At 45.7% G+C, this 16,573-nt stretch overlaps 1 protein-coding gene across 4 annotated transcripts in view; it reads left to right on the top strand.

Annotated features, from left to right (window-relative positions):
• Positions 1-16,573, top strand: part of CDKL1 (cyclin dependent kinase like 1) — a 29,236-nt gene that overhangs the window by 844 nt on the left and 11,819 nt on the right. Inside the window, exons 2-4 of one of the 4 annotated variants that reach the window (XM_080992015.1) lie at positions 10-186; positions 2,675-2,929; positions 13,261-13,382. In XM_080992015.1, the coding sequence (XP_080848141.1) occupies positions 2,762-2,929; positions 13,261-13,382 (290 nt within the window). In that variant the 5' untranslated portion in view covers positions 10-186; positions 2,675-2,761. The remainder of the gene's footprint in view (positions 1-9; positions 187-2,674; positions 2,930-13,260; positions 13,383-16,573) is intronic. The other 3 variants (XM_080992018.1, XM_080992017.1, XM_080992016.1) reach the window with 3 other exon arrangements.

The following is a 16,573-nucleotide window of genomic DNA, read 5'->3' as shown; positions in this document are numbered from 1 at the left end:
AATTTCCAGACGGGCCTTCCTTCCGCAGGAGGAGGAGGAGGAGGAGGAGGAGGAGGAAGCTGGCCTGAAGATGCAGAGGCTGCTGGAGCCGCCCCAGAGATCGGCTTTCACGGCTGAAGCCACCAGCTCCTTGGCCTTGCGCTGACAACATCCGCGCCACCTTCGCCACAGGGTGCTTTCTCCCAAGTAAGTCCATCTGTGCCCAGTGGCACTTATGCCAGAGCAAATGTGCGGGCCGTTGCTGGCTTAGAGGCACGACTGGCTTCTCGTGGTGCTGGGAAACCTGCTGGGAAACAGCCTACAGTGCTAGATGCTCGGGTGCGCTATATTAATTAATGTTGGCAACAGGGCCAGAATTAGGTTCAATGCGGCCCTCAGCTCCTGAAGGTAATGGGGCCCTTTATATGTCCAGCTGTCCTTTGCCAATAACAAATTGTCGCTGTTTTTGTGTGTTGAATATATGCTATATGGTCATTTATGGACCTGATAGGTATCTCAAGCCATGCAACCAGTCCATGCAGAATGTAGGCACCCTATATATAGAAAGGAGCAAACCAGTGATATTTTAGGGAGCAGGCTAGCAGGCGGGGCCCATGACTTGCATCCTAGGAGCCTACACAACACAAAACACTGTTGCTGTACGTAGGTTTTATTTTATTTGTTTTTTATCTTGTATTTTGGAAATGTACATCCAGGGGTGTTTTTTTTCCATTGAATTTTTTTTGTGGGCCCCCAAGAGAGTAGGGCCCTAAGCTAGAGCTTGTCTAGCTTATACAGTGGTACCTCGGGTTACAGATGCTTCAGGTTACAAACTCCGCTAACCCAGAAATAGTACCTCGGGTTAAGAACTTTGCTTCAGGATGAGAACAGAAATCACGCAGCAGCAGTGGGAGGCCCCATTAGCTAAAGTGGTGCTTCAGGTTAAGAACAGTTTCAGGTTAAGAACGGACCTCCAGAACGAATTAAGTTCTTAAACGAGTATGTAAATCCGGCACTGGTCGGCAATGAGATCTCCTTGATAACTAAACAAACGATTACTCCGTCTTTCCACCTGGCGCTTTTGCAAACAGAACAGGATTCGGAAAGCAAATAACCTTCTTCTCATCTCTTAACAGCAGCCTGGGGCTGCATTGCCAAATCCTGGAAGTCTTAATAATTTGGACTGTTTGGCAAATCACCCTCCGGGAAGTGATGTATCACAAACTAAGAGCTTAAATGGCTGTTTTTTAAATGCATGGCATGATTTTATTTCTTACTCAAATATTGAGGCACCTGGTCATTCGGTGCCATCAGTACATGCAAATGTCTGGCTCATTTAAGACTATAGAGAAACTTTATTCTCAGTAATGATGGCATTCACAGGTGGAGATAACTTATTTATATTTATTATTTGTAAGGGGAATCTTTGTGTAAGTTAATACTTTATTATTCCATTAGAGCTGTGCTGTGTCTTTGAACTTTTGTCCTTCCAGGCTGTGACACTTTATGGTTTAAATTTTCAATTATTTGTGTTATGTTTGCACCTTTTTTTGTTAACAAATCAATAATATATCTATATATTTAAAATGAATGGCCTTTGGCAATCTTAACCTCACTTAAAACAATTTGAAAATGTAGAACAACACTATGATGCCATTACTGTGGAGACTTTATTTTTCAGTTTTTCAAATTAACAATAATCATCATCAAATACCATTGCATACATAGTTGTTTAGACTTCCCTCCTCCCCTTACTTGGTTCCCTATACAAACATTTAAAAAACTGCATCTCCTCCTTAACTCCTTTTACTTATCACTCTCTATATTTCTTCCAAAATCACCTTTTAACTGCTAGATTTTAAATTAATCCTGCTAAGGTACTTAATTGTTTACAGTTTTAGATAGTCCAAATATCTCCCCCATTCTTTGTTTAAAAACTCTTTCTTCTTGATTTCTGAATCTTCCCGTAAGTTTTGACATTTCTGCGGAGTCCATTAACTTCGCCATTCTTCCTTTGGAAGACTTCATGGGTAACACAAATGACTAGGTACTCCTTGCTCCAGGGAGCGCACAGAGTGTAAATTTTGTCAGAGGAGTGAGATTTGAAGAGGAGGGTTTAACCAGCTGTGTATTAAACTGAGTTTCTGTAGCTCAGCTTACCCCAGACTGGATCTCCCCAGATGTTTTGATCTACATCTCCCATCAGGTTCAGGGTTGGCGAGAGTTGTACTGTACTCCAGAACATAAATAATAATAATAATAATAATAATAATAATAATAATTTATTATACCCTGCCCATCTGGCTGGGTTTCCCCAGCCACTCTGGGCGGCTTCCAACAGAATATTAAAATACAATAATCTATTAAACATTAAAAGCTTCCCTAAACAGGGCTGCCTTCAGAAATCTCCTAAAAGTCTGGCAGGTTTGTAAACACTGTTGTATATATAATGAGTCCAGTTAAAAAGAAAGGCGTTGTTAAAAGAATTCCCTACTCCTGCTAATTTGTATCGCACCTCCAGGACCCCGTCCACTTACAAAAAAGAAAAAGGCACCAAAATGGATTTTGCATGATCACAGAATGATGGAAAGGGTCTGCTATAATCTGTGTTCAACTCCTGTTTTCCTATGAACTCTAAAGTTTCTGCAGCTTCTCACAGAGTGTTTTCTGTTGTGGTTTGCTCTCGTTTTTACAGGTTGAAGACGTCTCTGGTCGTCTGAAGGATTCAGATACCCAAAAGGATAAATTAATTGCTGGAGGGTATTTCCGTTTCATATTTGCAATGGAGAAATACGAAAAAATCAGCAAGATTGGTGAAGGCTCCTACGGGGTGGTGTTCAAGTGCCGGAACAGGGACACGGGTCAGATTGTGGCCATCAAGAAGTTTCTGGAATCGGAAGACGATCCCGTTATCAAAAAAATTGCCCTTCGGGAGATCCGCATGTTAAAGGTAACTTTGTCAGAATCCCGTTGTGGGGAATCCAGTTAAACGAGGGGCTGCCTACAGATTCATTTTCCCACAAATTAAATAATGTTCTTCTTTATAACCAATTTTATTGACCGAATGATTTTAAGATTAAAAAGGAAGAAGAAATCATCAGCACATCACAGCACAGGTATATTCCCTAATACGCCAACTTTTGTGAAGCTTTGTTTGATTAGAGATCTGCCCTGGGAAATTTGGGCCGGTGCGAAATTTAAAGCATGCCTGTGCTTTGGTTCTGGTAATCTTTTGGAACCTGCAAAAATCTGATAGATTGGGCTACTGCAATGCGCTCTACGTGGGGCTACCTTTGAAGGTGACCCGGAAACTACAACTAATCCAGAATGCGGCAGCTAGACTGGTGACTGGGGGCGGCCGCCGAGACCACATAACACCGGTCTTGAAAGATCTACATTGGCTCCCAGTATGTTTCCGAGCACAATTCAAAGTGTTGGTGTTGACCTTTAAAGCCCTAAAGGGCCTCGGTCCGATATATCTGAAGGAGCGTCTCCACCCCCATCGTTCTGCCCAGAAACTGAGGTCCAGCGCCAAGGACCTTCTGGGGGTTCCCTCCCTGCGAGAAGCCAAGTTACAGGGAACCAGGCAGAGGGCCTTCTCAGTAGTGGCACCCGCCCTGTGGAATGCCCTCCCACCAGATGTCAAAGAGATAAACAACTACCTGACATTTAGAAGACATCTGAAGGCAGCCCTGTTCAGGGAAGTTTTTAATGTGTGACATTTTAGTGTATTTTTCGTCTTTGTTGGAAGCCGCCCAGAGTGGCTGGAAAAACCCAGCCAGATGGGCAGGGTACAAATAATAAATTATTATTATTATTATTATTATTATTATTATTATTATTATTACTTGAATGCAAACCGTATCAAATCACTCCCCCATCCCTAATCACGGCATCCCTGCCTGCCATCCTTCCTTTTTGGCAAACTAGGAGAAGCTTGCTAGTTTGAGAGTTGGCGTCAGAAGCTGCCACCGGCCAAACATTGGGTCTGGCAAATGGCAACTGGTGTGGCCACCCCATTCTGCCCACCTAGCTTTTGCGCAGTTTCTGCTGTGCAGGAGAACTTCCCTGGGGGTGTTCACCTTGGAGATCAGATCTCCCTCTAGCCCAGCCTTTGCCAACCCGGCGCCCTCCGCACTACAACCTCCATCATCAGCCCCTGACAGCATCTTTCTTTTTTTGTTTGCATTTTATTTATTTATTAACATTCTTATATCACAACGGTAAACATTGTCATATTACATTACAGGGCTTACTATAATATGATTTCCAACATGTATACAAAAATTATATACACATTTTATATACCTAGAAAGAAAAGGAAAACAAAAGGAAAGAACAAAGGGGGGAAAAAAAACAATTTTTCCAAAAATCATATGCATACCAACACACTAGACTTCCTGTCTTTCCCGTTATATTGTCCTTTTTTACAAATGAATGTACTCTTATTGTTGTACATTTCTTTACATATTATCTAATACATTCCTATATCCATATGTGCTCTTAGTCTTATTTCTCAACTCAGCCTCACTCCCATGTCAATCAAATGCTAGCATAGATAGCAAACCTTTGCTGTATTTTTGAACGTGTGTTTTATATCTATCCCACTTTTCCATAAATTTTTGTTTTGAATTGCCTCTCAGGGTATTGGTTAACTGTGCCATTTCAGCAAATTCTTGGAGCTTTGTAATGCCAGTCCGTTATTGTCGGGCTTTTCGTTCCTTCCACCCCTTTGCCACCAAAGTCCGAGCTGCGCCCGTTGCACATAAGAGCCCCTGACAGCATCACTGCTGGCTGCTTTGGCCTTTAAGGACATATCCCACATCTCGGCTTTGTCTCAGGGTAGTGTTCTGAGCTTAAGGGACGTGAGAGCTCAACGCAGCCGTTGCTGTTTCCCCCCTTGCTAGGGATATATTTCCCGTCTCCCCTCTTTGTTCTGAACGGTTTTAAAGTCCAGCTTCGTGTCCCAGGGTGCAAGAATGTGTCACCTAGGAAACATCAGGGGGGTGCCTGGGTGCGGCTTTTCCTGGGAGACGCTGGCCGAGCGCGCTAACTAAGCCATCTTACTCTGTGGCTCCTAATCTCTGGTTTCATTTTGGCGCATCTCCCAGAGCCCTTGGCATTCTCGCCGGCATTGTTGTAGGAACACAAGGAGCAGGCGGTGTGGTCTCCTTGGGCTGAATGGTCTGTGCTTTGCTCCCAGCAGGGAAGGATAAAATTGTAGAGTTGGAAAAGGGGCTCCAAGAGGTATCTAGTCCAACCCCCCTTTAATGCAGGAATAGGCAGCTGTCCCTTACGGGGATCGAACCTGCAACCTTGGCGTTATCACAACTGAGCTATCCCGGCCCAAGTATCACCTCTGGCGGAGATTTCCCTGAACCGCAGTTTAACGTCCGATAGAGGAACTGTCTAGCTAGAAGAGCTTTGTTTGCTCATTAATATTGTGAAATAATAATAATAATAATAGGGACGTGGGTGGCGCTGTGGGTTAAACCACAGAGCCTAGGACTTGCCAATCAGAAGGTCGGCAGTTCGAATCTGCACGATGGGGTGAGCTCCCGTTGCTCGGTCCCTGCTCCTGCCAACCTAGCAGTTTGAAAGCACGTCAAAGTGCAAGTAGATAAATAGGTACCGCTCTGGTGGGAAGGTAAACGGTGTTTCTGTGCACTGCTCTGGTTCCCCAGAAGCGGCTTAGTCATGCTGGCCACATGACCTGGAAGGTGTACGTCGGCTCCCTTGGCCAATAAAGCGAGATGAGCTCTGCAACCCCAGAGTCAGGGGTCCCTTTAAATAATAATAATAATAATAATAATAATAATAATAATAATAATTTATTTATACCGATAAGAACAGAACACCAGCCCATGCGATAAGAACAGAACACCAGCCCATCAGGCCCCTCTAAGTGAAGCATCCTGTTCTCACAGGGGCCACCCACAAGCAGGAGTCGAACACAAGAGCAACTCTCCCCCCCCCCACCCCCGGGGTTTCCAGCAGCTAGTGTAGCCTTATTGGAGTTCACCGATTGGGTCTGCGTTGCTCCCAGACAGGAGGAAGGAAGCCAAATGACACCGAGGTTTGGTTCAGAGAATGGGTTCTTTATTTTTGCTCTCCGGAACAGCAGAAAGGCACTTGCATGGTCAGTCCACAGCAAGTCCAAAGAAATGAGGAATTTCATGCAGTATATATATCCTCCAGGCACCCTCTCCCCCCTTCCCCAGGAATCCAACCACGTCAGCCTATACACGCAGGTTGACATCACATATGTTCCTGCTCCGGTACTCTTAACCATAAAAGGGTATTCCTTCCTGTACTTCTGACCATAAAAGGGTATTCCTGTTCCTATACTCTTATCTTGGAGCAAGAGGTCACCATCTCCAAGAACACACTCTGGCACTGTTCCCGGACTAGGTCTGTGCGTCAGAGTGTGGTAAGATAAGACCCAGACATGTCATCCCTACTCCGCTGGAACAGCCAAGGTCATCCTTGCCGTCACAAACTGATAAAGGAGAGGGCTCTGAGCACTTGTCTATACAGCCGGGTTTTTGTTTATACATTGACTCAGAGCTCGTTAATGGATTTTAGCTAAGGAAAAATAGGATTTTGGTTTCAAACTGCCTGCACAGTCAGTTTTTGGGTTTGGGAAACCCATTCCTTCACTAGTATTCAGAACTCCCTCCTGTGGCAGAGAGTCCCACAGTTTAACTACGTTCTGCATGAAGAATGGGCTAGCTACCACCCTCTCCCTTTGTGCACTGTGTCACAGGCGCAAGGCTAGTCAATGACCCAGACTATGCAAATGGTAGCCTGCAAATTAAAACACATTCTGCATATTATTATTATTATTATTATTATTATTATTATTGGTGTTTGTTTATGCCACGTAACTTTGCCATAATGGTGTAAACACATTGATTTCCGCCAATCCTTGGACAAATTCGTAGATCGTTCCTGGGGAGTCACAGTGCTGTCTTGTTTCTGGGGCTTCCTATCAATGGTTCCCCCCACCTAAGTTTTTTGTTGTTCTTATGTTATTGTATTTTAATGCTTTGCTGGAAGCCACCTAGAGTGGTTGGGGAAACCCAGCCAGATTGGTGGGGTATAAATTATTATTATTATTATTATTATTATTATTATTATTATTATTATTATTATCTGTAAGCTGCCTTGGGTCCCTGTCATGGAAAAAGTAGGGTATAAATAAATATTTCATCATTTTAACAATAATTTCAAGCAAGAAGCTTTGCAATCAGAGCCTGTTGCTTTTTCACCAGCCTTGCACTCTTAAAAAAAAGGACCGTTCCTGACACGCTCTTCTGGCCTGCAGATGTCTGCATAACCTTTATCTGCCGCATCAGAGTCGCCGTTTCCTTGGTGCGAGATTTGCCACGGGTGACGGCCGTTACCCACCGTGGGCTGTGCCTGCCATAAGTCTTCCGTATACAATACCCTGGCACAGAACTTGAGTCGCTGCCCATCAGCTAAGAGCTGGAGATTAGGCCGTTCGCAGGAATTTGCTTATCATCGAAGCACGGAATTGTACAGCAGGAAGGGACCCCGAGGGTCATCCATCCCAACCCCCTGAAATGCATGTCATACACATGACAGGTGCCCATCCAACCTCTTGCTTGATTGCATCAAAGTTCAATCCATTCCAGAGACACCTGAAGCCTGACAGAGCCTGGCAGAATGGAAATATTTTCTGGAGGCATTTAAATGTTGGCACAGAAGGGGCTCGCTCAGTCTCCAGTGGCAGCGGGTTCTGCAGGACTGGGACAATAACCCTAAGGACTCTGTTTCTTGTTATTGTCAAATGAGCCTCATCAGCTTGGGAAGTAAGCAAAGGTGCTCCTGCAGATGATCTCAAGGATCAAGCTGGGATAGAAGGGTTCAGGGGGCGTCCCTGAGACACCCCGGTCCTAAGCTGTTCAGGGCTTTGTAAATTATGGTAATACAAAAACCTTGAACCCGGTTTGGTAGTTAAGTGCCTCAGCTAAGCCTGCCTTCCCCCAAACTGGGGTCAATATCAGATGTTGCTCCTAATAATAATAATAATAATAATAATAATAATAATATCTTTATTGTCATTGCCCCCTTCGGGGACAACGAAATTACTTGACTGCTCCATAAAAACACTAATTAATCAATACAGTATAATACAGCAAGGGAGATTAGATGACTTTCAAAGTCCGGGCTTCCCATTCAGGGCCGAGATCGCTCTGGAGAAGAAGCTGTTCTTAAGACGGCTCGTTCTTGTCTTCATCGTCCTGTATCTCCGTCCCGACGGCAAGAGCTTGAAGAGACAGTGACCAGGATGCGATGGATCTTTTACTATGTCCAGTGCCTTCCTATGGCACCTTGTGGCATAAATCTGCTCTAAGGTGGAGAGCGGGCAGCCAACAATGCTCTCTGCTGCCTTAACAACCCTGCACAACCTCATCCTGTCCTGGGTAGTACAGCTTCCGTACCACACACATAAGCCATAAGTGAGCACGCTCTCAATGGCACAGTGATAGAAGGCAAGCAGCAGTTTCTGCGGAAGATGGTTTTTCCTTAGTATTCTCAAAAAGTACAATAATTAAATCAATAATTAAATCAATAATTTAATTAATTACTATTCATATAAATAAATAAATAAATAAATTATTAATTTAGTTATTAATCTAATTAATTAATAAGTTACTTATTAATCAAACTAACAGTTTAATTAATTATTAATTTAATTAATTTGTTTATATGTGCAAACAAAAGTAAAACAAGCACAGTATTTATGTAATTTTAGAGCAAATTATTTGCTCTCTGGAACTCACTCCCACTGGAGGCAGTGATGATCACCAACCTGGGTGGCTTTAAAAGAGGACGAGACAAATTCAGGGAGGAGAGGACTATTAATGGCTATGCTCTGCGTCCAGAGTCAGATGCCGTGATGCCTCTGAATCCCGGTTGCAGGAAACCCCAGGAGGGGAGATGTTGTTGGACTACAACTCCCATCACCCCTAGCTAGCAAGGCCAGAGCTCAGGGATGATGGGAGTTGTAGTCCAACAACATCTGGGGAACCACAGGTTGAGAATCACTGCACTAGGGCATCTGGTTGGCCACTGTGAGAACAGGATGCTGGACTTGATGGGTCATTGGCCCTGATCCAGCAGGTTCTCCTATGTTCTTAAGTTCAGCAGTAAGCTCTGGAACATGCACTGACTGTATGAATCAGTGTGCCCACCCGAAAGCCTTTGCAGATGCAAATAATAATAATAATAATAATAATAATAATAATAATAATAATATATTATTTATACCCCGCCCATCTGGCTGGGCTTCCCCAGCCACTCTGGGCAGCTTCCAACAAAATATTAACATACAATAGTCCTTCAGATATTAAAAGCTTCCCTAAACAGGGCTGCCTTCAGATGTCTTCTAAAAGTCTGGTAGTTGTTCTTCTCTTTGACATCTGGTGGGAGGGAGTTCCACAGGGCGGGTGCCACTACCGAGAAGGCCCTCTGCCTGGTTCCCTGAACTTGGCTTCTCGCAGTGAGGGAACCGCCAGAAGGCCCTCGGCACTGGACCTCAGCATCCAGGCCGAATGATGGGGCTGGAGATGCTCCTTCAGGTATCCTGGGCCGAGGCTGTTTAGGGCTTTCAAGGTCAGCACCAACACTTTGAATTGTGCTCAGAAACGTACTGGGAGCCAATGCAGATCTTTCAAGCTGGCTGTGGGTCTCTACAGCCTGCAGAGAAACCCAGCAGCTCAGGCCAGGCTCCCGGATGACAAATGCGCCTTCTGGCCACACACCCGTCGGTCAACAAAACGAGAAAGGCGATGGGGCTGAGAGGGAACGTTTGCCAGCCTCCGCTCTGGGTTGGTTCCGGCAAGCGTGGGCTTGCTGCTCCGCCATCGCTCAGAAAACACCTTCTCAGTCAATAGTAACAGATTGTTTGTTTGAGAAGCGGAGAAGGGCCGAGCAACGGAAGGGCTTGTCCGACATCTCAGGCGGCTGCACGTTCCGCAGGGGGAAATGGGATTCCTGATCAGTCATTTTTCAGCCGTGTAAACACTTGCAGGACAAAGGCCCCAGTGGCACACAGAAGCCCGGATCAGGGAGATTAAAGAGGCCCCGCTGTTTATCTTCCTTTTTTCTCCCTCTCTCTCTCTTTCTCTGTTTGAGATGCAAATGATGGGTTTTGAAATATATGGGAGGCAGGAGCGCCAGAGCCTTTCTCCTCCTCCTCGCTGTGATGTTGTTAGCAGCTCTGTGTTGAGCTGGGCATTCAAAGGGACTTTAAAGACTAAGATAATCAAAGGTGGGTTTCTGCAGCTGACCAAGGGAAAAGGCGTGTTTATTGGAGAATGGAGTTTGCAGGTGTGGAAGGAAAAACTGATACATGAGAGAGGCCAGCATAACAGGAATTCATGCCCACGTTTAGAATGGAAAGATTTCGCTTATTCATTTCGTTTATTCAATTCATCCCATTTGTTGTTGTTTAGTCATTTAGTCGTGTCCGACTCTTCGTGACCCCCTGGACCAGAGCACGTCAGGCCCTCCTGTCTTCCACTGCCTCCTGCAGCTTGGTCAGACTCATGTTTGTGGCTTCGAGAACACTGTCCCACCATCTCGTCCTCTGTCATCCCCTTCTCCTTGCGCCCTCCATCTTTCCCAACATCAGGGTCTTTTCCAGGGAGTCTTCTCTTCTCATGAGGTGGCCAAAGTATTGGAGCCTCAGCTTCAGGATCTGTCCTTCCAGTGAGCACTCAGGGCTGATTTCCTTCAGAATGGATGCATTTGATCTTCTTGCAGTCCATGGGCCTCTCCAGAGTCTCCTCCAGCACCAGAATTCAAAAGCATCCATTCTTCGGCGATCAGCCTTCTTTATGGTCCAGCTCTCACTTCCATACATCACTACTGGGAAAACCATGGCCTTTACCATACGGACCTTTGTTGGCAAGGTGATGTCTCTGCTTTTTAAGATGCTGTCTAGGTTTGCCATCACGTTTCTCCCAAGGAGCAGGCGTCTTTTAATTTCGTGGCTGCTGTCACCATCTGCAGTGATCATGGAGCCCAAGAAAGTAAAATCTCTCACTGCCTCCATTTCTTCTCCTTCTATTTGCCAGGAGGTGATGGGCCCAGTGGCCATGATCTTCGTTTTTTTAATGTTGAGCTTCAGACCATATTTTGTGCTCTCCTCTTTCACCCTCATTAAAAGGTTCTTTAATTCCTCCTCACTTTCTGCCATCAAGGTTCCTTTTTCTCCAAAGAGCTCAAGGGGGCCTGCATATTTCTCTTCCTCCTCAATTAATTCCCGCAACAACCCTGTGAGCCAGTGACTGGCCTAAGGTTCATGGCCAAGTGGGGAGTTTCATAATTTTATTGTTGTTTGTTTGTTATTAAGTAGGACGTCCTTATTTTCATCATAGAGATATTGGAGGGCATGTGGTTTTAACTGATTTTTATTGTCTTTAGTTACTCATATATTGCTAAGATATTGTTGTAATTACGGTAAGTGGTATGCAAATTGTTGAAATATATATATATATATATATATATAAATAATAAATATTTTCCATGGAAATGGAAGCATTTACTTAATTCTTAGTGAGGCCTCTCAACTTCCCTATTCCTTTTTCTTCATACACTTTAAAAAATTATTCTTACACAACTCAAAGATAAGGAAAGGGAAGGGAAGGAAAGCCCTCCAGCATTTTTCTCCATCTATTTCTATGCAAAACAGCAAAACGAACTTGCTAACCCCAGCAGAAGAATGCAAATAAAGTCAATGCACAACTGACCTGCAGACTAAACCTTGCAGCTGTTTAAAGGATGGAATTAAGAAATGCAGGGTTTTGGTTTGGGGTTTTTGTATGTGTATATTTGCAAGGAACGCAAGTCTGCTGAGAGAACGTCCCCTCTGATCTTTTGTGGGGAAAGAGCTGTGGTTTGCACACTTTGCACATGCTCAGAACTCTTTTCCCTCTCTGGGTTCTTGCTTTGACCAGGGAGCTCTGAGTTCAAGTCTCCATCTGACCACAAAGCTGACTGGGTGACCTGAGCTTGCTTGCTCTCTCTCTCTGTCAACTCCTTCACATGGCGGTTGTTAGAATAAAAAAAGGGGGGACATGTATTATTTACATTTTATTTTATTAGATTTACTTTAGTTTTCCAGCCTGCTTTTCAGGGTCTCGGCCCTCACGAAGTAGAGTGCAACGTACTTTTAAAAAAGAAAGAATTTCAAGCCATAGAGAGAGGAATACCCAGCTAATCATTATAACAACAAATAGCCGCCTATTTATTCCAGCGTGCATTTGGCTAATTTTAGTGTACTGCGCTTGTAACTGAGGTTATTATCTGTGGCTGTTATCTCATTTATTGTCTTAAGAGTGCAGCAGGAGATAGTTCCTTGGTTACGGGTTCAATCCACAGTCCTCTTAGAATAAGGTTACCAGATTTTTTTCAATGAATCCGGGGACACGTTAAATAAATAAATACATAAATACTACACGTTCGGGACGTTGATGCTGCAGCGATGGCGGTGGCAGAGGGGCTGCCGCTGCCTTGACCTCAACTGCCACGTTTCCCCTTCCTCCAAGGCTTCTATCTCCTTTCTCCATGAGCCTGGGCAGCCCCTGAGTTGTTGGTTCTTCGGTGGTGGGGGGTGGGAGGCGTTGTGCAGTGGTTTAGGCATGGAAGGCGGAGAAGGAGGGCCGAGAGCGGTGGTGGCGGCGAGGCTCGGGCAGCGCAATGCCTACCTTCCCATCGGAGCAGCCCCAATCCCATTCCTACTTGTGTGCAAGCAGGAGGGGGCGGGGATCCCTCAGCTGGGAAGGGAGGCTTCCCATTGCCTAACTGAGAGATCCCTGCCCCCTCCTGCTTGCACACAAGCTCTGATAGGCAGCGTGAAGCCTCCCTTCACAGCTGAGAGATCCCTGCCATGCTCTTGTTTGCACGCAAGTAGGAGTTGTGAGGCTGCTCCAATAGGCAGCATGAAGCCTCCCTTCACAGCTTAGTTGCTGGGGTCAGGGAAGGTGGAGGCAGCCCAGAAGCTGCATCTTGGAGCCCCTGCACCACCATCAGATGGGGACTTCCCAGCAGCTCCTGAAGCCAGCCAGAGCCAACTGCTCTGGGCTGCTAAGACTGCCGCTGCTGCGTTTCCCGGGGACATTAGATGAAATCCGGGGACATTCCGGGGATGGAATTTGTCCGGGGACTTATTCACAAATCCGGGGACTGTTCCCGGGAAACGGGGACGTCTGGTAACCCTATCTTAGAATGCCCTCCTGTCCTTTCCAGCAACTGAAACACCCCAACTTGGTCAACCTCTTGGAGGTTTTTCGAAGGAAGAGGAAGCTCCACCTGGTCTTTGAATACTGCGACCACACAGTCCTCCATGAGCTGGACAAGAACCCACGGGGGTAAGTAGCTAGTCCCTGGTGTGACTCCCCTGTAACCCCTCTGTCAACAAACCAGCATAAAACAAGAGTACACCATTTGGGCACCAGTTTAGAGCCAATTGGACCAGGCTGGGTTTGGGGCCCTTTACTCGTGACCCCGGTTTGAGTGGCAATCGCTCAGTTTTTTGGGGGGGCAGCGTCACAAAAAGTTGGGTTTGTGGCACAAAACCAGCACAAAACTTTGGCACCTGTTTGGAGTCAACCAGACAAGATTGGATTTTGGGGCATTAACTTGCGACCCTGTTTTTGCTTCGTCAGTTATACGGTTGGAGGGGCAGCACGGAATGTGGAGTTCGCAGCCCAAAATGGCACAAAACTATAGCACAAAACTTTGACATCAGTTTGAGGGGGGGGTGCAGAACTTCGGGGTCACGCATTAATTAAGCTTCAGTGAATGCTGGGGAGAGACGATTTTGACTTACTGTTGCTGCGGTTTGGTTGTTTTAAGATAGAGTTAGGGTTAGCAGACGTCCCCGGCTCCCGGGGACAGTCCCCAGATTTGCAAATCTGTCCCTGGACAAATTCTGTCCCCGGAATGTCCCCAGATTTGCAAATCTGTCCCCGGGAAACATGGCAGCGGCAGCCTCAGCAGCCCAGAGCCAGCCTGGTAGTGCAGTTGGCTCCGGCTGGCTTCAGGAGCTGCTTGCTGCCATGGCGCCCACCAATTTTGCTCGCCGGAAGTCCCCATATGATGTGTCTTGTGCACATAGGATGTGACTTGTGTGATCTCCTTCCCCCTTCCCCCTTTGTTTTGACTGATCGGGGGAGGCTTGGGAGTTGCTGACGTGCAGTCGTTGCCCGGTTTTTTAAAAAAACTCTGTGCATTTATGTTTCACAGGGTGCGAAAGAAGGGCTTTGCACATTTATACAATATGCATGTGTGCTTGGGCCCAGGGTCTTTTGCCTCACCATCCCCACTACTGACTCCCTGTTGCTACTCAGCTTCAAAAAAAAAAAAAAAAAAAAAGGGTCCCCGGATCAATTGAAAAAAATCTCGTAACCATATTTTAAGAATGTAAGAAGAGGCCTGTTGTCTTTGTCCATGGAGTTTTCTTGGCAGGGATACTGGAGTGGCTTGCCGGTTCCTCCTCCAGGTGGATCACGTTTGGTCTAAACTCTCCACTATGACCTGTCCATCTTGGGTGGCCCTGCACGGCATAGTTCATAGCTTCTCTGAGTTATTCAAGCCCCTTCGCCACGGCAAGGCAGTGATCCATGAAGGGTGCTGGAGGAGACTCTTGAGAATCCCATGGACTGCAAGAAGATCAAACCTCTCCATTCTGAAGGAAATCAGCCCTGAGTGCTCACTGGAAGGACAGATCCTGAAGCTGAGGCTCCAAGACGTTGGCCACCTCATGAGAAGAGAAGACTCCCTGGAAAAGACCCTGATGTTGGGAAAGATGGAGGGCCCAAGGAGAAGGGGACGACAGAGGACGAGATGGTGGGACAGTGTTCTTGAAGCTACCAGCATGAGTTTGACCAAACTGCGGGAGGCAGTGGAAGACAGGAGTGCCTGGCGTGCTCTGGTCCAGGGGGTCACGAAGAGTCGGACATGACTAAACAAGAAGAAGAAGAAGAAGAAAAGGCTGCTGGATCAGTCCAGTGGCATAAGATGGAGATGCTCACTGCATTAGCATTCCTATTGAAGATCTTGCTCGCCCATTAGGTGTCATGGGGGGGGGGGTCATAGCTTGGGACACAGCGCAGAGAATGAGTCAGGCCTCTTCTCAGCTTCAGACAAGGATGGTCCCCCGGCAGATTCCCTTACACCCAGGAAGACATTGTCTGCAGCCTGCCTAATATCAAGTGGCAGGAAGTTCCAAAGTGGATCATTGGCAGCCTTGTAAATGAGCAATGTTACCATTTGGAGGTGAATTGACACCTTTAGGCAGACAAAATGGAATTGCCCAGAGCTTTCATTATCATGCCTCCTTCTCTCTCTCTCTCTCTCTTTTTTAAGTATATCTGTATTGACTTAAAATAAATACATTTATGGGAAGACGGACAAACGAACAAATAAACAAACATACAATCAAACAAACACATAATGAAGAAGTCAAACAAACAACCACAATATAAGAAACAACAAAATTAGTATAACTAGCATCATTTATACTCCCGATACTGAAATCAATTTTAAAACTTATAAAGAAAGAAATTAAAAATGACTTCCAATTAATCTCACTGTACTTTATCTATCAATTACCTTATACCGCACAGTTGCATATTTCTTATCTAGTCTCTTTTTATATCATGCCTCCTTCTCAACAGCGTTTTTGCTCCGAGAATCAAGCAAACCACAGACTCCAGCCAAACCACAACCATGTTTCAGGGAGTGTGGGGTTGAGAACTGGGCCTGCCGTCTGGGGTTCTGCCATTGTGAAAAGAACTGCATTTAAATGATTTTCATTTTAAATCTTCAGGGGAGGGCAGAATAAAAAGTCCCATACATGTTGCAAATTCCTGAGATGTTGGACTGGACAAGTACAACATTTTACAAAACAACCACCATCCTGTGGGACACATGGTTTTTGGATTCCCCACGGATGAGACCCCATCTCTGGGGGAACGGGGCCAAGGGTGGTCCTGTGCAAGCGGTTGCCAGGGGGTCTCCTTCACTACCTGCAGTATGTAGCAATAAACCGTCTCCTAAAAGTCACACAGGGGCAGCTGCTGTGACTTTCACTGGTTCCGGCGCCTGCGAGAACCCTTTCCCCTTTCATTTGTCATTTTTATCACCCAGTTTTTCTCTGCACGATGGTTTCAGACTTGCTGATTCTGTTCACATGAAAAGTTTTTTAAGTTGTGTCAGCTTCTTCTCTGAGCTTCCTTATGCTGGGACCTTCTGCATTCAAAGCAAGTTTTCTGACACTAAATTACGGCCAATCTCTGTGTGTGAACAGAGTTATACAAAGCCAGACTGTTTGTCCGCCTAGCTCAATGTTGTTGACTCTGACTCGCCAAACCCACCTAGAGAGATACCAGGGGGTTTGGTGCATAGTTAAACTATGGAACTCACTGCCACAGGAGTCAGTCCTGGCCACTAACCTAGAAGGCTTTAAAAAAGAGGATTAGGCAAATTCATGGAGCAGAAAAAGGCTATTGATAGCTATTAGCTATGATGGCTCGGCTCAGGCGCCATACTTGGGGCA

This window comes from Podarcis pityusensis, assembly GCF_964106645.2.
Source record: "Podarcis pityusensis genome assembly, chromosome: 1".
In the NCBI taxonomy this organism is placed as follows: Eukaryota; Metazoa; Chordata; class Lepidosauria; order Squamata; family Lacertidae; genus Podarcis; species Podarcis pityusensis.
This window is presented reverse-complemented; position numbering and strand designations above follow the sequence as displayed.